Below are 21,542 nucleotides of genomic sequence, written 5' to 3'. Positions count from 1 at the left end.
AGTGGAAAGTGGGGGAGAGGGAGAAAAGGGAGGAAACAACACATAAATCAGTCTCTTGGATTGAGGAAAGTTTAGGGACAGGAACAGGGTGTTTGTGGGAAGGAGAGAAGGATGTCAGACATTTCCCACAGGCCCTCAGCTACAGCTTTGTCTGGATCAGCAGTTGGATGCAGAAACCAAGGTTTTGCTGGCTTCTAGGCAAAACCCTGAGGCCTGGAGAGAAGCCCTTTTTGAGATTATGTCTTACCCTTTGTGACATAAAATGCCCAGGGCGATCTGTCAGGCTTCAGATCTAACTGAAATGTCCCTGGGAAAACTTGACAGAAATGAGCAATCACTGGTGACGTGTGGTCCTCAGCAGCTTTCCACGGCTGGTGCGCTTTGTGCCTCCAGGAAAAGAATGCTGAGGAGCCCCCGCGCGTGTGGCAGGTTGCTGATTTTTGCCACTTGGACCACAATTCCTGGCTTTTGCTATTTTCCTTATGCCTCTGAAGTGCAGTCACCATCTCCTGTGCTTTCTGAGGAGCCTGCTCATTTAGCAGGAGCTTATTTGAAATCCTCTAATCATGTGACACACTCTGTTATTCCTGCCTATTTGGTGGTCTGAGTTTAAGTAGTTAATATGAACTTGGTGAAAATTTGTTCCTGATCAGCAGTACCAGTTTTTCCCCCCCTCTAGTTTTAAAAGGGATTAGCAAAACTATTGGTTGTTTCCACAAAGCTGGCATGTGTGTATTTTTATTACATTTGCCCAATGTGCTGTTTTGGGGTCTTATTTTTTCTTAATCTGTGTTTTCAAGTTTCCTTGAGTGGGATTGTACTCAGAGATACTTTTGCATAGCTCAGGTCATTTTTGGCAGAGAAAAAGTTTGAGAGATGCGGTGGGACACACAAGCAGTGACTCTCAAAGCGACTGTCACCATGGGGGGGGGGGGGCTCTGGAGGTGTTTTACACTCCACAGGAAAGAGTCTAGAATTTCACACAAAATTCTGAGAGCCTAAAAAGAAACATTATTAATATCAATGTTAACATTTCTCATTCTCCTTCCATTCTTGGACATGATAAAAGATTATACTTTTCGACCCTTTGGAATTTGGACATGTTTAGATGATAAAAAAATGAGCACAAAGTCATTCATGCCACTTCCAGGCAGAAACATGTGAGAGCTCGCATGTGATTCTCTGTGCTCTGCCTTGGTGTGGTACTAGGAAAGAGTGAGCTGGAGATCCAGACAGCCTGGGGCACTGAGCTACACGTAGGCAGCTCTCCTTGGTCACTCGGAGTCTCGGTCAGCTTAATATGAGCAGGGAAATAACTTCGGTTGTGTTAAGTCATTGAGATTTTGGTGGTGTTGGTTCCTGCAACATAACCTAGCCTATACTGACTAATATAGTCTCTCAATTTTTCCTCCTTCTCCTCTTCCTGCTCTTCCATGGTAGCAGATATTGTACACTGAGTGCTTATGTGTCAGGTACTTGGACTTTACATGCAGCATTTCATTTAATTTTCACAAAAATTTGGTAATAATCTCTCCCTTTTACAATGAGAGAGTTAAAGCATAGAAAGATGATATAATTTGGTCAGTCACTAACTTAGTAGCAGAGCTGGGATTTGAACTCTGATCTCTCTGACTTCAAAGTTATACTCCTTCCACTGTGCTATGTAAAAGCTTATTTAGTTCAGTGACATTAGCTGAAAATTATTCAGCTAATTGAAATCTCTTCCTGCTTTGGCGCAGGCCTTTTCTCTTATTTCCAGATAAAGATAGTAACTGCTTGCCAACCTGAGAATTATATTCTTATTTCTGCCTGTCACACAACCCACTCAGTTTTCTGTTTTCCAGATTTAGTTGCTAAATACTGTTAGTTCTGTTTCACAGTTTTAATTTTTTTTTTTTCAGAAACCAAGTTTTTCTGAAACGAAAATGTTTTTTATTTTTCAATTTAATTGAGTCTAGGTCCTAAGAAAGTCTGACCAGAGCTGAATTTGATAAAAGTGTTACAGTATTCCTTCTACACATGTGTTTCTTGATCTCAGAATTACTTAAGATTAAAAAAAAAAAAAAAGGTCAGAGCATCACGTTGCTGAGTCTATTCCTGGAAGAGGTCTCGGATATAAAAGCCACTTGTAGAATTTTTGTTGAATATGATAACTAGGGGTTTAGGAACTGATTTGGAAAAAGTATTTGTTTCCAAGGTGACGCAAAACATTTTTTCTTCTTTTTTTGGTGTGGCTAAATCAGGTCCCAACTTTCAGTCCCTGTCGTAATGTTTACTCACAGATTTGTTTTCTTTTCTTATATACCAAATCAGACTATAAAGCTGAGAGGGCTTAGCCTCTTCCTTCAAAGCTTATAGGATTATTATAAATATCAAATAAAGCAAAGTATGAGAAAATGCTTTTGGAATTATAAAGTGCTATATACACACAATACTTTTCATAATGCTTTGTAGTAAAAAAAAGTGAGGCTTTGTTTGAGATAGTGCCATAAAAGGCTACCATGTTCTGGGCATGGGCAATGGGGGCTTGATGATAGATCTACCATATCAGACGCTGATCAATTTTTTAATGAGCCTAAGTAAAGGATGCTTGTGGAGGAAATTGTCATTTGGAGAGCAAGAGTTTATTCTTTCTAGTGAAGTTGTGTTAACTTCCCTTTTGGAAAACCTTCCAAGAGAGGAGTCATTTCTTTTCATAGTCATCATGTTCCGGTGGCCCATCTTTCGAAGGCATTGGCTCCCTGAATTTGGTGCCCAAATTCATCTGGAAGAAATTCGCAGCATTTTGCTGCATATTGTTTCTGTGTTGATCCTGACAAATACCAGAGTGAAGGAGTAGAGTGACACAGCTGAAAATTTGAAGAAACAGTGCAATGTGTTATTTTTTTTCCCTAGGGTTTCCGCTGTGAGACCAATCCTGAGGGGGCTGAACCACTTTGCAGGATTTCCTTGTAAAAGATATAAATGAACAGCTCAAAATTTAACCCAAGAAAAATATCAGGATACTTAATTATAGTAGTTCTGTTATTATAATTTTTATTACCTTTCCTTCCAGAATTGTCATAGTGATTTTATGATAACGTGACGAAGGGTACAGGGATGGCTTGGAAGAATGCTCTCCATTTAGAAGGACACGGTTTTGATATTTTCAGCTTTTAACAACAGACTATGATGTGGAGTGGAATTAATACTCTAAGTTTCAAATAATTGATGTTTGAGGCTAGGACTAGGCATGCCTAATCATGACTCTTTGTTACCCTTCGTTTAGATTGTTATAAATTGGCGATTTATGTTTTAGAATTTGAATGAAAATGAGGTGACTGCAGACCTCCTGCCTCAAGGCCAGCCGGCTACTTGGTAGCAGAGTTAGTGACAGAAGGGGTTCACTTGACAGATTTAAATTATTTTTTCACTGGCTCTGGCTTTTCTTTGAAAATTATCTGGCTAGAGAACAGAAGTCCCTCATTTTCCCACCTGTGCGCAGCGGGGAGTGTGCTAAGTCCAGAAACCCCCGAGCTGACCTGGTGCTCGGTGGAGAAGAATGTCTAGAATTCCATTCCTGCAAAGCTGTGGTGGGGAGCGCTTTCTGGAACAGGGAGCTCCGGCTCTGTCTTTCTAAAGTAATAAAAGTGGTAGCGCCAAAACTACTCTTTGCGACCCCATATTTGCCCTTTGCTATCTCTGTTTCTTAGCCTTTGCCTCCCTTTTGTTCCGGGAGCTTTTTACTGTTTCCCTCTTTGATCTTTGCTTAGAAATATTCCCTCAGGTTGTCCTCTTTATCTAGTTCAGTTTTTCCATCATCCTTTTCAGCTCCTTCCCATAGTTACAGAACACATACACACGGCTGCTCTGGGGGATGACGGCAGGTTTGCCTGCGTGCCCTACACGGTGTCGGGGCAGAGCCAGCGCTCAGACATTTGTGAACTGACTGAAAGAAGGTTTCAGAATTAGCAGAGGGCATCCTTTGTCTTTGATGTTCTGAAAAAAAACAACAACTTTGAAAGACATTACAAATTAGCATTAATGTCTTCCCTCCTTTTAAAGAGCAGGTGGATTTTGACAGTTTGCATAACCTGAAGGATCTAGCCCAGGCTGTAGAAAAGTGTCAGCAGCCACCTGTCCACCCGATTACCTTGGTTGTCCCTCACGGTGAAGTTGGGGTTGTTAGCAGCCTCGGGAGCCAAGCTGTAGTAGAAGTGCTGACCATTGCGTGGGTCGTCATGGTCCACGGCACTCACTGTCTGGATCAGCTGAGGGAGGGACATGAACTCAGGTGAGCGGGAGCCGAAAGAAAACGCCTCAGGGCCCAGTGATATCCCAAACCCTGAAATCCAACAGCAGATTACTTTACCTAATGAGAAGAATATCCTGACACCGACCTGGAAAATCTCTACGCTGTCCTGCAAGTCAGGATTTAGTTTTGGTTTTTTGTTGGGCCTGAGTGCATTAACTTCACAGGGTGAATGTTATCTACATATTTCAGATGTTAGACATCAACATAACGTATTCTCACACCAGGGCCAGCCATTTTTAGGCAGTCCAAGGAGAAGATTTTGAATAAGTGAACTCTGCGGTGCTGCAAGGTTCTGCTTGTCACAGTTTTTCATCCTCTCACCCCGCCTACTTAACTGCACGTTGGGGTTAATGTTTCAGGGTCAAGTAGTTATCTTTGAGAAGTCCCTGTTTAAAAATGACCAGTACCTAGAAGGGCACATTGGCTATGTCAGGTCAGTGGGTCATAGTGCAGTCAGTCTCTGTTGGCAGGAAGGGGAGCTAGACAAGGTACAGAGCACAAGACTACCAGGGTGGGCTGTATAGAACAGACCAGAGTCAGAAGTTCAAAACGGGGGACTGAGGAGAGGAGCAAGTGGGGTGGCTGCTTCTGGAGCCCTTTGGCCCAAACTTTGCCTTTTCCACGATGCTTTTCAAAGTAGTGGTTGCCGCATGGCTATGAAGACCATGATGAAAAGCTACCAAGAGCAGCGCGAGATACACAGCTGAGCCACTGGCAGGCTGACTTGGGGGATATAGAAAAGATGTTGAGTGGGTGGTCTCCTTTCTGTGTGTTTGATTTTCTTTCGACCAACAGCACAGACTCCAACCTCATGATGGGCCTGGCCCTGTAGACATGACATTCCAGCTGTTAAAAGCCAGCCGTACTTCTGCCAGCATAGATTCCAGAATGGCAAAAGCCAGCCGGGGCCCAGGTGGGCCTGCGTAGTCTTTATTTCTTCACCTGTAGGTTAAGGGAGGTAATGCCACCTTCAAGGTCCGCTGAGGAGGAAACAACAGGGAAGCTCCAGCAAGGGGACTTTTGGTGGACAGTGTGCTGCTCAGATCCCTCTTCAGTGAGGGGCTTGGTGCCCAGCCTTCACCTGTCTGTCTCTTAGGGGGTTGACTCAGTCGCTGAGAGCCACCTATGCCCCATCACCACTATCTTCCAGTGCAACCCACGTGCAGTGACTGATGTAATAGTATGAAGGCCCGGCCATCCCATCTCAACTTGGGAAAACTCTAGTTCTAGAGCCCTGTGACGCCATTCAAGGCTGTCGGTGGGTCTGCATTGCAGCTGGACTTCGTCTTTGGCCCAGTCCTACACCAGTCCTTCCCTTCTACAGGCTTTGGTCCAGGGACACTCCTGAATAAGCATCTTCCATTCAGACACCATCTCAGGATATGCCTTCTGGCGAATCCAGCTGGCAACTGGGCTCATTGCTGATTCAGAAAATGGGGCAGTGGCGCTGCACTAAAGGGGAGGGTCAGGAGAGCTCTGAAGATAAACTGGCCCCACAGTCTAGCCCGGCGTCGGTGTTGCACGCACACGAGGGTCCCCCTGCGGCCCCATCCCTGCCGAGGCAAATCCTGTGCCTTCTGTCTTACCTGTAGTGCCCCACGTATTTGTTGATGTATGTTGTAAATAGGTGTTTTTGTTGGTCAGCGTTGCTGGAAAGTCATTTCAGAACATCTGACCTGTGAAATCATCTATGCAGGTGAGGTGAGGGCCTGAGACGTAGGTTTGGCTGGTCGCAGGGCTTTAAAGAAAGAGTGAGCGAAGACCCTGCCATACTGAATGTGAGTCAGGAGCATCCCCCGTTCCCCTGCCCTCCGCTCCCCTGCCGGTCCGACTTTGCCCTTGGCCTCCTGGCCAAGCGATACTCTGCTCAGCGGGTTTCACGCTGCCCTCAGCCGTCATCAAGTCTGTCTTCTGGTTTCTTTGTGGGGTTCCTTCATCGCTGCCCACCAGGAGGGAAGCACATACCCCAGACTGGCAGATGCAAAGCTGATGACAGTGTCCAAAAACTCTAACCCAAGGAGAACAATTCTTTATAAACCAGATATATCTCCTGAACTGTGCTTTTGAAAATCTTCAGAACATGTCCCAGAACCAAAATCAAAGGGTAGTCTTTTCATTATGTTGGGTTAAAGATGATAAATATGACAGACTTGTGGCTCATTACCTGAATTTTAAGTCACGGATGAATTGTTCCTTCAAAGGACTTTATAATTGACCATTAAAAGATATATTTAGAGGTGTAGAAATGGGAGATGTATTTGTGTACTTCAAAACGGAGAGAGGTGTTAAAGTGCTATTAACCTCTCAGAGTGCAACTTCTTTTCTGAAGCCCTTTAAGAAAAGGAAAGCTCCATTTTGGGAGGGTGGTGAGGGGTCTAATTTACTATGCTACTGAGCCCTCTCTTTATTTTATAGATAAAAATGGGCCTTTTGTCATATTGTAATATAAAGTATTATATATGTCATATAATCTTATATAAAGTGACATTTTATATATATTTTTATAATACATTGTCATAAAACAAAAATTATTAAAATGAAGGTTCAACCCCCCTTACTCAAAACCCATCTATGCAGAGTAACTATTGCTATTTTTGTCTTTTATCTCTCAATCCTGCTTCATACACAGACATAATTTTATATAACTTCAGCATGCACATGCCGTTTTTATATCTTTTTTTTATAATAACACGGATCATTTCTTATGCTATAAAGTCTTCACTGTAACTTTTATTAGCTGCATAAAATTTCAGGTCTTTCTAGACTAGAAATTCAATAGATGTGGAAGTAGAATTACCTTAGACTTGTTAAAAAAAAAAACTTTAGGGGTGCGATAGACCATTGCACGGAGTTTCAAGAGTCAATGGATGAGATGATTTAAGTCAAAATCCCTACAGGACCCAATCCTCACCCCCCACGCCCACCCCCGCCCCGGCCGCGGAAGATGGGACTCGCTTTTTGCTCTGACTTAGCAGAATGCTCGAGATGTGTTGGGTCAGTCGGTGCGGAGACAGGGCTGTACAGACACAGTCTCTCTGTGCAGCAGGGTGCGGGAGGCAATGATGCGGGTGCGTGAGAGAAGGGAAAGCAAACGCCGCGGTACCGTGGGAAGGCCTGCATTGCCAGAGCGTGGGTTCTCGCCCTGTAGACATGCGCGTCAGAAACGTCGGGGAAGTGGGCCTGCTTGGGAATCTGCTGGGTCATACGTAGAGGAGGAAAGCGCCTTGCAAGGCAGGAGCAGAGGAGCGGACAGGGCGGCTTCGGACCTGAGGTGTGGAAGGGTGGGTGCGGGGGGCGGCCGCCCTGTCCAGACGTTACTGCGTGGCCACTCTGAGCAGAGTTTTGGATGTTTCGCAGTTGTACCACTTGGAGTTCGATCCACCAAATATTTAAGTTTAAAAGTGGACTTACAAAAAATACAATTTTTTCCTGAAGGTTACGAAACTAAAGTTATTTCAAATATGTAGAAATTTGTTCCTTCGGATTAATTTTTTCTGAAAACTTAACCTGACATGAGCAGCACTAATAAAATGGGTGTTTTAACTGAGGAAGGAGCAAGGATAGGTAGTTCTCGGTCACAGGACCTTCTGAGAATCTGGTCGGCAGTCCCTAAACAAGGTACGTGTTAAAGTTAAGGGCGGGGTGGGGGGAGGGAGGGAAATAAACTCCCTACTGTCAGTATTTTCATGGGTTAGTGCTACACTGAGGAAAAGAGAGGGTTCCCCTTCTGCCCTTGATGGTCTCTCTCTTCCAGGGCCCAGAGCACATGTTATTCCAGTTGGTTCCATACAGTTCAGTTACAAGGTGCGTAGATAGCTTATTACTGGCTAGCCCGTGAATCAAACCATCATCAAAGCATTCCTTAAATCATAAAATCTAAAGTCCAAATAGTTGTCTTAACAAATGAACTGTTGCAACGTGATTTATGGAAGCTGGGGACTCTGGAGCCTGCATTTCTGTGATTGCAGATTTGGTTACCTGTAACCGTCATTTCCGCATTCGGGGATTTAACCGAGGTGTACGCCTCGCAGGCTGCCTTACCTGCCCCGATTTGGCATTCTCGCAGACAAAAGCTTCGTAGAATCTGGGGAACTCCGGAGCGTTGTCGTTCACATCGAGGACTTTGATTGTGACAGAGACACTTCCAACCTGGGAAGGATTGTCTAAAGAGAGCACAAAGACGACCGAAGGTGAGGGTTTCGGAGGAATGGATAAAGGATGCGGAAATGGCCATTGTGTTACCGGTAAGAGTGCGTCCAGGACACAGAAGCATGGACAGGAGGAGGCGTGTGTCTGAGGGTGTGTGTGGTATCGGCATGAGGCGAAGGGCCCTCCTTGACAGGAAGTGGTATCAAACCATGAGCCTTAAAAAGGTTTGAACCTCTCACTTGGCTCACACTTAAGCTTCTGGAATCAAAGGAGGTCAGTTCTGTATATGGGGCTTGCAAATAGCCCCTTTCTCATTGGAGGCATACTATGCAGCTTAGGTTTATTCCTGTGAAACATTCTGTTCTTTGGATTACACTTCAGAAGGTTCCAACTTTGGACAGGAATACGGATAACCCTGCACAGGGACCCAGGGGGCATTACAGGATCACGCACACCAAACCCCCGTCTTTGGCTGGGGCAGGAGAAGTTACTTGCCACTCATGGGGAAGTGTCTGTCTGGTTCACCTTTTGCTTGGCATTGCCACACAAAGACAGTTTCATAGCCCCAGGGATCCCCCTCCTGTCCTTTCTGTGTTGGTCACCATGCCCAGAAGACAAAATAGAAACTATAAGACACAGAAATTATTCTTCGTAAATCATTTTAGTAAATTAGAATGCCGTATTCTTTTTGTTCATTTTTTCTTCCTCAAAAATACTTATGCTCTACTGAGTTTCCCCCATAAATATTTTTATTGCTTGGCTAAAAATGCTGAGACATTTAAATTTTTTAATTACAATTGGAATTTGTTTATAGAAGGAATAATGAAAATTCCAGAAAAACATGAGGATAACTATTGTCCACAGTCCTACCAGACATAGTCACTACATGATATATCTAATACTGCAGGTGTATACAAAAATGTGGAACTACACACGTGCACGCGTACACACACACACAGCAGTTAAGTGAAATAAAAAAGTTCGATTCAGAACGTTAATATTCTAGGGCAAGATTATCTTGTGTCATTGAAGTAGGCTTTGAAAGCATGGATATTAATATCTACATGATAGTCTCATTTAGTCTGACTTCTATTAGACATTTAGAAAATTCCCTTCTTAAAAAATTTTTATGTATTGGTTTTAGAGGGAAGGAGAGAAAAGAGAGAGAACTCACATCGATTTATTGTTCCACTTATTTATGCATTCATTTGTTGATTCTTGTATGTGCCCTGAGCAGGGATTGAACTCAGAATCTTGGCATTTGGGGATGATGCTCTAACCAACTGAGCTACTTGGCCAGGGCTAGATAATTCTGATTTTTAAATAATATTGTGTAGACATTTTGGCATATAAATTTTTGTTGATACCTATTGTTATTTCTTTAAGATAATTATTTGAGGTAGAATTCTTGAGGAAAAGTATGACTATTTTGGAGCATCTTAATACAGAAGGTTAATTGCCAAAACTGCCTTCCCGAATGGCTGTACATACTTTGGTCAATACATGAGGGTCCACCATTTATCTGAACCTTTACCATCACTAGGTATCATGGACAAAAAGTAAATGTAGTGGTAAATAATTTTTGTTAAGCTTATAATAAACATGCAGATCTCAATTTTATTACTTTTCCATTCCATTTTTAAGTTTATGAATCTGCATTTTAAGATATCTGAAATTTTTGTACGCATGTGCGTAATAAGGGTCATTTGTTATAAATGCTTTCTTTTAGCCAAAAAATAATATTTTATGCTATTTGTGCATTCCTGAACTTGTCAAACACTAAAAACCTCTTAGATTTCTCAGGAACTGTCCCTTTTCCTCATATAGAAATCTAGCTTCTTGGTTTGAGGATGCTTTTTTTAATTGAACTGCTTTTGCATGCTTTTTAAAATCTCTAACACAGGACTAGCTATACAGCAATTGCTCAGTAAGTATTTGAACTAAATGCATTCACTCACTTGCATGAACTATTGACTTTTCATTTCTTTCTGTAAAGAATACAGTTCCTGTTCCAACAAGCTCGAGGAACTTCCATGTTCTGCAATGCTTATATTTGTCACCCTATAGAGACCAATTTGTTGTATTACTTACTCATTTCCATAGCAAGGATAGTGATATTATGCCAAGAAAACTCTTCCCGGTCAAGGGGTCTTGCAGTCATTAGAGCACCTGTTGTAATGTCAACATAGAAGAATCTTCCAGGGTCACTGCTTCTGTCAATGGAATATCTGCAAAACAAAAACAAAAAGAAAAATAATAAAAAACCAAAACCCAGCCCCCCCAAACAGATTAAACACATTGTTTCATTTGAATAAACATGCTATAGCGTATTACATGCATGAGAGAACTGAGCGCTACCATGTGAAACATGACTCCACTAATTTTGAATTATGGATACTTGGAAGACTGAATTTACTGTTTTATGCCCAGTCCCCCCAATAAACACCCCCCATGTAAAAGCCAATAATGAACTATTACAACTCTAATTTCCTAATTCATGAAATAGAACAGGATACTAAATCTTAAGGCAATTTTAAGTTATTTCAACATCAGTTTCAGCTATTTAAGTTTAAAACTGTCCAAGGTATTTGGGACCCTCTGAATATCAACCCCGGCATATCTGTTCAACATGAGCTTTACTGAAATAAGTTCTGAAATCTTAAATTTGAATGGAAAACATGTAGTTCAGTGATTCTAGTCCACCTAATTAATATCAACTATTGAGAGGAAGAGATTTGCATCAGGTCCTTTGTAACATGCTAATGACTGACTGTTGGCAAACACAATAAGATATTTACTTACTGGAAAGCCCTTATCTATGGAATGTTTTTAACAGGATGGACCAGGTCTGTCTAGATTGCTTATTATAAGTAAGCTTGGAATTTGTGGATTTATGGGGACCAGCTTGCTGGAAAATGTCATGTAAGCTATGTAATTAATGAGGTGTAAAAAACAGATGTTTCATCACCAAAATGGCTTCTTCTGTTCCGGCAATGCACTGAATAACAACACCCATTGCGTATACCTTTCGTGCTTAGTGTGGACCAACATGCATCCTTACATAGGAAAAGAAGGTATTCACAAACCCTTGTGCCTGATAGTTTCAGGATTTTCCAAGGAAAGAATGCTTGGCTTGTATTTTGCTGTTGTCTCTATCCTTTGAGCCCTTATTCACCTTGGTACCGGGTAGGCTCTATCATTCCTGTTGGATATGAGTTGGCAAGCCTGTCCTTTGTGTTACCTCACGTGCGTCATTTTATTCGGTTCCAATTTTGGGAGACTCAGTTATTGTGAAGGGAGCTTCAGGCATCTGTATGTTTAAAACCCTCCGTAAAGGATTTTGAGATGTAGTCATAATTGAGAGCCATCCTTGAGAACCTTATATAGTCCTTGGGAATGGCCAGTAATTATAATAGCTGCCATTATTGAATGCTGGGGATTTTAGAGTTTCTTTTTAAATTCTTATAACATCTCTAGGAGGTAGGTATTATTTCAGGTATCAGAGGAGACTAAGACTTGGAGAAGTTAAGTCACTTTCAAAGAGTTACAGAATTAATAATTTGCAGTAAGCTTTGAAAACACACACACACTCTCTCTCTCACTCTCTCTAAAGTATTTGGTTCCAAATTCTATTTAAAGTTGCCAGCAATAGGGAAATGGGGAAACTGCCATTTTGATGGGAGTAAGCACTTTCTTTAGTGCATTGCACTTTAAACTGCAGGTTAGTTAAATCTGTATGGTGGGTTATGACTAGTGTTGAAAGAAAATGAAGTAAAATAACATGTATGCATACCAGACTATCATATGTAGTAAGGGTAATGTTGATGGTAAAACTTTTATCTTAAATAGATGTGTGTGTGTATGTATATATATATATATATACATACACACACACACACACACACACGCACCTGTATATGTATTATTTGGTAAAATGTTTCAAATACATTCAGATTCAGGATGGCTTTTCAGAGAATTACAAATTACATGGAAAGGTGACCACTAAGGGTTAGAGAAGTTGCAATCATTTCATGTATGACTCTCTAAGAGCTGGGAAATTTAAGGAAGCAAATTAATGTCTCTTTGTGCTTGTGACCCTGTTTGATGGATGCTAGGGTAGTCTGGCACTGATTTATGCACCTTACTTATATTGGCTCATTTAATACCCACATAACCCTATGAGGTATGTATTATTCTCATCCCCATTTTACAGGTGAGAAAACTGAGGCATGGAGACTAAGTTATTTGTCCGCAGTCTCACAACTGGGAATCAGGAGTAGCCAGTAGGGTTTCAGGTTCCTACTCCTAACTACCAGGCCCAGCTGCCTTACAGCGCACGGAACGAATGAGATTGTTAAAGGAAACAAATCTGATCTCTTTTTGAAGGTAGATTAAACCATGACAGTAAACAGTTGACTTTTCAATAAAGAATGAACACATGCCTGCAAAGTTCATTTAAAGTTAACTAGAGCATTTTTTTCCTAGGTATAACTAGTGATTTAGTTTTAAAGTTTACTGGCTTTTTTAAGAGTTGGATTTGCCTTAGGAAAACAACACTGCTTGGCTCCTGACAGCCCTTTCTTGCAGCTCCCCACACGTGAGTAACGCCAGCCATGGGGCCCTAACCACGGGGGCAGTGCTCCCAGCTGCAGGCCTAGTGCCGGGCAGAGGCAGCCCATGCTGGACCCACCTGCTGCACCCAGACCCGCAAGGCCAGAGCACATGTCACAGAAAGTATGGGTGGAGTGATAGAAATAACAAACTGAGAGAACTCGTGACTGGGCTGCCTCGTGATGCTCCACGAGGAAGCCTTGCCTCAGCGAAGCCTCCCTGGCCCGGCGGCGTCCCTGGCCGACGCCGCGAGCAGGGCCTGAGTTGAGGCAGTGCTGGCGTGCAGAACTCCGAATGGCACACTGAGCCGGCTTTCAGGAGGCAGGAGGGCACCCTGAAGGTGTAGACGCAGATGGAAAATGAGGAAATTGGGACACACTAGTGAATTATGTGGATGGTTTTCCTGTCTCTAGCCATAATCCTCTCACCTCCTACGGGCAGAATAGGCCCCCCACACGCGCAAAGCTCCCTGAGCGAACCGGAGCCGGCGTTCTGCAGGCTCCCTGCTTGCTTGCCTGGCTCAGGGCGTCCTCTGAATCGGGGAGCGATTTGGAGTTGGGGCACTCGGGGCGGGCTTGCTAATGCACGCGTACGCCCCAGGGTGGCCCCGAAGGGCAGGCTGAGCCCGTTCCAGCTGCCCGGTGCTCCAGCCCCCGGCTTGCCAGGAATCCCTTGGGTGTTCACTAACACTGAGGGAGAACCAAGCACTGCATTTTTCATGCACGTAAAACGAAATCCGGAGACTAGTTTTGGAGGTTGCTAGTAAATAACGACCAGTTTATATACCCGAACACACCATAGACTTCCTAGAAAGGAGATTATAAAAGTCCTAAGAATCTTTTTAAAAAGTTAAATGGCTCTTTGTTCTTAATATTTAAACTTTAGGAAGTATGTTGGTTTTCCGGTAATTTAATATGTAATTTCTTGTTAGGAAATACAAATCTCATTTATTTGTAATAAAAATGCAGATGAATTAGTTCGCCAAGCAGCATATAGTATGTACAAATTATTTAAAAAAAATAACCTTAGCCCTGGCTGGTGTGGCTCAGTGGATTGAGCGCTGGCCTGCGAACCAAAAGGTTGCCGGTTCAATTCCCACGCAGGGCACATACCTGGGTTCCTTGCCAGGTCCCCAGTGGGGGGGTGCATGAGAGGCAACCACACATTGATGTTTCTCTCCCTCTCTTTCTCCCTCCCTTCCCCTCTGTCTAAAAAATAAATAAAATTTAAAAAATAACTTTAATAGGAAAAACAAGGATAAATGATGTCAGGGAAAGGTAATACAGGAAAGCAATCCCCAAATGGGTATATTAAACTGTATCCAGAAATTTGCCCCTTAGGTACTTTTCCCTCTGAGAGTCCAGGACCCCTGATTTCCTGCTTGGAACCAGTGACCATTCTTTGTTTCTGGGGGACACCAAAAGAATCAGGGACCCTGAATCTAGCTCTATGAATTCTGCTTGCTCTTTGCAGCTGAAAAGCAGAGGGAGAATTATCTCTGGTTCTGAGGAGTGGAGTTCTGCATTGCCACTGTGCCTGAACCCTGGTCTGTTGCCTCCAGGCATGTGGCTGTTGCCTTGTTCTTACCAGTTTGTCTCTGAGGACCTAGAGTCCTACCTACCCCAGAATAAACCCGGTGGACCCTTCTCTGTGCAAACCTGTTCAGTCTTGGATTCCTTCTGGCTGCGATCTATTGGAATAGACAGGCATTTCATTGTGGACTTCCGTGATGCCAACTGGTGGCTTTCAATGGCTCATCACGTAAAGCAACACTCTGTTAGCCAGACAGGATATCTTCATTTTTTTATACCTCATTTTGCTCCGTGCCAGTAGTGGGTCTAGGCCTACTGGTGTTTCTCTTTTCTTCCTACAGATGCCTTGAGATGACAACTTTAGTCCTGAAAAATGCACATTCACTCTAGTGGGGGGTGTGCGTGTGTGCACACACACATTTCCTGACTGCGCTCAGTCTCTTTTACTTGTCATTTAATAATGGGACTCCAAACGAAACCTTATTTCTAGTGCTTACCATGTAGGAATCAACCGCAGAGTCAATCTGGAAAGGAGATGTGGAAGTATCCACTGAGTGTTCTAATTGACTCTAACAGAAGTGAGATCTGATCTGTTCAAGCTTGTATTTATTTCAGACATTTCCCCCATGAAGTTTTATTCTCTAAAGTTTTCCCCACAGTATTTTTGTTCTAAATAGATAATTTAACTAATCAGAAGGTATATTGATATGTGGGTATGTGTGTGTGTGTGTGTGTGTGTGTGTGTATGTATTTGGCTTCTGAAGATATAAATTTATAATAGAATCTTTTTCATTTATGTTGTTTTGATGATGATATAGTTCCACTAACTTCTTCCTATCCTATTATATATTTAAAAAGCTTAAGGGTAGAAATATTACCCCTATAAGGTTGTTATAATATAAGATTAGTTGACTTCTAAAAATCAAATACCAGAATTCAAACAAAATCATTTTAGCCATTTTAATGCCTGAAAATGTAAAATGTTTATGTTTGGTTGGAGGAAGCAGATTTCCTCCAGTGTAGTTATTCTCAGGGGAGAACCATCTTTGTTAAACTGAAAACTCATGTTTTCATTACATACAAAATAGCACCAGGTGAAGGAGAAGCTGACAGAAAAGGCATTCAGTAGATTGGGGTGTGTTTAAAATGTGTTATCTGCACTAAAGTCCTAGATCCATTTGTGTGACTTTCAACAATTAACGTGACAGATGGCCTCAAACAGCCTTGGAATCCTGATCTTTTGTGTTGAGCTTCGGAGGCTTGGCGATTGCTCTGGAAGGCTGAGGTGTCGACCTATCTACCAGCTGTTTGCACTTTGGTTCCAGAATTGATGGGAAAGGGCCGTGACCGTGAGAGCGGCTCTCCCACCCCCTCTCGAGGGGGAGGCATCCTGGTGGGAATCTTTAGGTTGAAGCAAATTTTGGAACGACTGATGCATGGGCTTGCAGTAGAAAGTCCCCTGTGCGATTGGTCTACATGGCATCGAAGCCATTGACAACACAAATAAGTAATTCTGTGTCTGTTCTTTCTATGGTATATGGAAATACATATTCGAATATATTACTTTTCTCCATTTTTAGAGTAAAAAGTCAAAGGGTCGTAAAAATCAGAAGAATGTGCCATAATCACCTTTATATTCATGGCTAAGATGCAGCAATTTTTAATGTTTTGACATCAGTGTTTCTGTCTATGCTTTATCTGAATTAGTGGTTCTCTTAACTGGAGGTAATTTTGTACCCCACCCTCTTCAGGACCATTTGGCAATATATGGGGATATTTTAAGTGGTTACTACTCAGGGGGTGCTATTGGTATTTAGTGGTTAGAGGCCAGAGGTGCTGCTAAACATTGTGCAATGCACAGGACAGCCCCCACAACAGAGAACTATCCATCCCAAATTGTCAATAGGGTTGGGGTTGAGAACTAAGGGGGGGGGTGTGTGTTACTGAACCAGCTGACAGTAAGTTGTAGACATAATGATACTTCATTATTTAGAACATGAAAAGGCCATGTTATTTAAACAGAAAGAATTTAAAGAAATAGGAGAGTCTCCAGAGATGGAAGAAGAAAAGGGAAAAAGTGCAAAAAAATTTGATGCAAGGAAAGGGAAGATTTCACGATACAAGGAAAAGCTGAAATCTGTGGAAAAACCTGATTGAGTTGTTGGTCACATCTGGGTCCTTGGCAGAAATGATCTGTATGGTGGTTCCAATTGCCACATCTTCAGGTACCTCCACAAAATAAAAGCCGGGTTCAAATACAGGGGGCTCATCCACATCTTCCACACTGATGTGCACTGTGGTTGTGTCCTGAAAGGGGCCCAGGTTCAGAAAACGCATGTCTAGGTGAGGATTGGCTCCCTCCACTTTTAAGGTGTAGCTTTTCTTGCTTTCAAAACTCAGTGGCTGAAAAGTAATGGTAGGGAAATTGATTAGCCAGTAGCATATATGTCAAGGTTCCAAAGGACGACCGACACTGATGGCTGGTGGGGAGATTCCTCGATTCGTTAAAATCGTGGGAAAGAGGTAAGGGAGAAAAGGAGGGGGTTTTTCTTGTTTGTTTTTTTGTTCTGTAGTTCTTGGTCTTAATGTCAGTTTCAACAACTTGGGTAAAGAAGGTAAGGAAGGTGCTAGATGCTTCAGAGATAGTGAGGGAAGCCAGTTTGCTTGTACTCTGGGCAAGGCTGACTAATATGTCTACTCTTTAGTCAGCACGGTCACCTTCTCTTTAGAGCTGTTTGTTCATTTGAAAAGATGTCATGATAATTAAGAGAGAGCCTGAGGTCTATTTCAGAATACCCATACAGCTTAGGCCTGGGCTTTTGTTTGTGTGTTTGTTTTCTTCCTTAAAAAATTCTTGAGTACAAAGGCAATAGTGATTTTTTTCCAAGAAACTATCGTAGGCGCCCTTCAGAAGAGTTGTCAGGGTACTGTGTCAGATCAATATTTGTGTATTCTGCTTATACCATAGATGATCTTTTTAAAAGATCTTTTTTAAAAACCTAATCCAGTGCCTCATTGTACAGTTGAAGAAACAGACTCAGAGCTCCGAGGCTGAACTAAGCTAATGTGGTTATGTGGAGTCAGAAGTGCTGGTCTAGATTTTTAAATGTTTCATTCAGGGCTCACCCACAAAATAAAATCCCGTGTCATAAAATTTAAATTTTTTTTCTTTTATCTAGCCCTACCTTCAGAATGTTTTATGTCAAAATAAGTACAGCACTTCAGGGCATAATGTGAACTTGAATGCTATCTCTTAAGAATAATCCATTTGTTTCCTTTTCTTTTTTTTCCTGACAAAACTGTTGAAATGTTTTAAGCAACAATTCAAAACAGCATTGATAAAAAGAAATCATGGAAAGTCAGTCCTATAAAATAATTACAGAGAATAGGAAAGAAGTTACTAAGGCTTAAAAGTCACAAATGAACTTGGCAATGACTTACATTTTTGTAGCTAAATATTCACTCATGCTTTTTTTTCATAATATATGCTGAATTAGGCACACTTCATGTTAGAAAGAGGCATGTGTCCATCTAAGCATCTGCTTTGTTTTTGAGAAACCAATAGTAGTAGTTATTTTAAATTTGTTATATTTAAATTGTAACAAAATTTTTTTGTTGTTGTTGCTATTGTTGGATTACTACTTGTTCTGTATTTACTTAGCACCGTACATTGGACACCTTGTTTCATAAAGTCCACCATTCCCATTTGAACCAAGCAACTTGCCTCTTAGAAGGCAAGGTTTTTGTTAGCAGGGAAATCTGCCACTCAAGTTATAATATATTTGAAGGAATAGTTTTACCCATTTGCTGCATTTATACTTGCTCTGTAAACCTGGACATTTATCTTTCCTGGTAAATGACATTACATTCTCAAAATTCTCTCTTTAAATATAGGTAACCCAGCACAGGCACTGTTGTTTATGTTAGGTTTGAGCTAGGTAGTTTTTTTCTCCTAAGTCATTTTTCTAACTTGGAATGAATTTTGTGTGTTTTTAAATGAAGACGTAATTTACATACATAAAATTTATCTCCTTTAAAGTAAGGTTTTGTAGGTTTTGGCAGATGGATACAGGCATGTTTCCATCATGATAATTAAGACACAGAGCAGCTCAGTTGCCCCGTTGCCCTCTTCCCTGTGGCCTCCCCACGGGCAGCCATTGTTCTGGTCTGTGCTCTGCTCCTATCGCAAGAGCGTCATATAAATGGAATCATTCAGTATACACTGGTTTCTTTCATTTAGCACCATGCATTGGAGATTCATCCATGTTGTATAAATGACTTTTGTTCCTTTTGATTACCAAGTTGTCTTCTATTGTGTGATTGTACCACTATTTATCCATTGGGGTAGTTTCAGTTTCTGATGGTTTTGAATAAAACCATTGTGAACATTTACGTACAGGTGTTTGTGTGAACGTAGGTTTCCATTTCATTTGGGTAAATACTGAGGTGTGAGATTACAGGATTGTATGGTTAAGTACATTTTCTACATTTTCAACATTTTATACGAAACTTCCAAACCAGTTTTCAGTGCGGCTGTACTGTTTTGCATTCCCACCAGGAGTATATGAGAGACCTAGTTGCTTCACATCCTTGTCATTATTTGGTTTTATCGGTGTTTTTGATTTTAGCATCCTAGTGCATATGAAGTGGTATTTTGTGGTTTTGATTTGCATTTCCCTAATACCTAATGATGTTGACCATTTTTATAGCTTTTCTGGAAGAGTTCTTTATATATTGTATCTTTGAGTCCTTTATCAAACATGTGGTTTGCAGGTATTTTCTTGCAATCTGTGAGTTGTGTTTTTTCTTTTTTATTCTCTTGACAGTGTCCTTTGAAGAGCAGAAACTCTTAATAGTGATGAAATCTTATTTATCAGTTTTTCTTTTGTAGATTGGAATTTTGGTGTCATGTCTAAGAATCATTGCCTAATCAGGGTCATAATGGTTTTCTTCTGTTTCCTTCTAGAAATTTATAGTTTAGTTTTTTACATTTAGGTATATGACCCTATTGAGTTTGTTTTTGTGAGGTATAAATCAAAGTTCTCTTTTCTTTTTTTACATATGGATATACCATTGTTTTAGCACCATCTGTTGAAGATACCAAAGTGAGTTTTTAATTACTGTTAAACTTGCTTTTAAAATAAATTACCTAGTGATCATTACATTATTTAAGATTATTGTCTCCCTCACTTAAATAATTTCATTCTTTAAAATTCAAAGAAAGCATTGCCTTACATACTCTAAGCTTTAAATTGCCTACAAAAAAAATATGACTTTTCTCTCTCAAAAAGTTTTTGTATTCTTTTTTAACATCAAAGAATTGTTTATTTTTATACTCATAATAGTAAATTAAAGAGTAGTAATGTCTGAGAAACCAAGTTTCAAATTCAAGAAGTTCCTCAGAGTAGGAGCACACAAAAAATGAAATGCCATTATGTGGTTGAAAACTGAGTCATGAAAACTATGGCTCAAAATAGTAATGCAGGCACCCGAGCAGAATTAATTATTTCCTCCTTTGGTCCCATAGCACTTTCTCAAAATTTCATTATGGCTCTTCTTATTTTGTATTACAAGTATTTCTTTCTACATTGGTCCCTCAAGGGCAAAGGCTATGACTTAGTTAGATTTTTACTCCCCAGTGCCTAGCAAGGGCCTAAAACTCAAAACACAGCAGAAAAGGCTGTCATATTGAACAGTGCAAAAAAGTTTTTCAGTGTGAGTATTAACCAGTACTGGTTGAGTGCTAATATATAGATTTTACGTTAACATAGTTCAGTGATTCCAAGGTGTACATTTTTTCACATTTTGACATTTTGGAAATAGGGTTGCTTCTCCAGTTGATGGTACCTTTAAGCCCAACAGGAGATCGGATGCAGTTGTCTTTGTGCAAATCAACCGGCTCAAAGCTGTTCTTACTGTATGTACTTCAGTTGTGTTCTGTACATGTTGGTATTACATGTGTTGAACTTGATTGTCTTCTGAAATGTCTTCCAAGAGATTGTATTATGATTCAATATTGAAACAAAAGTTACGCTAGCAGAATGGCATGGCCACAGCAGCAGGGAGTAATTCTGAGGTTAGTGAGGCAAGTACGTCTGTGTCTACAAGGGTTTTTTCAGCAACTATAAGCCAGGGAATAGGAAAGCATTGTATCATTTACATGGCAAGTGTATTTTTTTTTTTTTGAATGGTATATAAAACAATGACGGGATCTACATTTCATGGACATCTTGGTTTGATGAAATACAGTTTTGCTCTTTGTGGTCTGCCTAAGGGGGAGTTAAGGGGGTAAACTATTGTTTACCATTTGCTGGAATGTGGAAGATAACGCTGAAGACTGGAGAATGGCATAACAGCATGCTCATAGAAGAAAGGATATTTTGAGAAATATATATTTAAAGTTACCTTTCAAACATTTAAGAGACTGAAAATCAATTGATTGATTACTTAAAAGCCAAAATGACCCAAGATACCTGTTAGTAATGTGTGGTTTTATGAAAACCCCATTCTATCAATTTATCTTAATTTTTCTCTTTGAAAAATATGTGCTTTTCAGATGAATAATAGGCCTTAGAGAAATAAATCAAAAGCAGAGCTTTTGTTTCCATTTTATGCAACATTAGTAATAACAAAATGGGAAGATGGGTGTGGATCAGGCGTCTGAGCGAATGTTATTCCAGATGTATGGATCGAGCAGTCAGTAGCCTTTAAAGTATTTATTATATTTGCCTTGTCCATCTACCCAAATTATTGACCTCTTTCTTAATCCTATCTTCTGTTACCTTGTAAGCTCAGAAGAGAAATACAAATGATCTTGGTAAAACTGATATCTGTTTTGATTAAACATGGATATAGCTTTAGTAATGACAAAGACAGTGTTCTGTCTCATGGGGTTTAATCTTTTCACCAGGTAAGGGAGCTGGAGAAATGACATTTGGAGGTTCCTTTTAAATGCA

The 21,542-nt window shown here is 40.9% G+C and overlaps 1 protein-coding gene across 1 annotated transcript in view; it reads right to left on the bottom strand.

Moving 5' to 3' along the window:
• Window positions 1-21,542, bottom strand: part of CDH20 (cadherin 20) — a 45,088-nt gene that overhangs the window by 5,464 nt on the left and 18,082 nt on the right. Inside the window, exons 6-9 of the mRNA XM_054583873.1 lie at window positions 16,736-16,989; window positions 10,535-10,671; window positions 8,336-8,457; window positions 4,133-4,250 (exon numbers count right to left, since the gene is read on the bottom strand). Coding sequence (XP_054439848.1) covers window positions 4,133-4,250; window positions 8,336-8,457; window positions 10,535-10,671; window positions 16,736-16,989 — 631 coding nt within the window. The remainder of the gene's footprint in view (window positions 1-4,132; window positions 4,251-8,335; window positions 8,458-10,534; window positions 10,672-16,735; window positions 16,990-21,542) is intronic.

This window comes from Pteronotus mesoamericanus, unplaced genomic scaffold, assembly GCF_021234165.1.
Source record: "Pteronotus mesoamericanus isolate MK-2021 breed Mesoamerican mustached bat unplaced genomic scaffold, CSHL_Meso_final contig_74, whole genome shotgun sequence".
Lineage (NCBI taxonomy): Eukaryota > Metazoa > Chordata > Mammalia > Chiroptera > Mormoopidae > Pteronotus > Pteronotus mesoamericanus.
The sequence above is the reverse complement of the archived record's forward strand: the minus strand, read 5'-3'. Positions and strand labels throughout refer to the sequence as shown.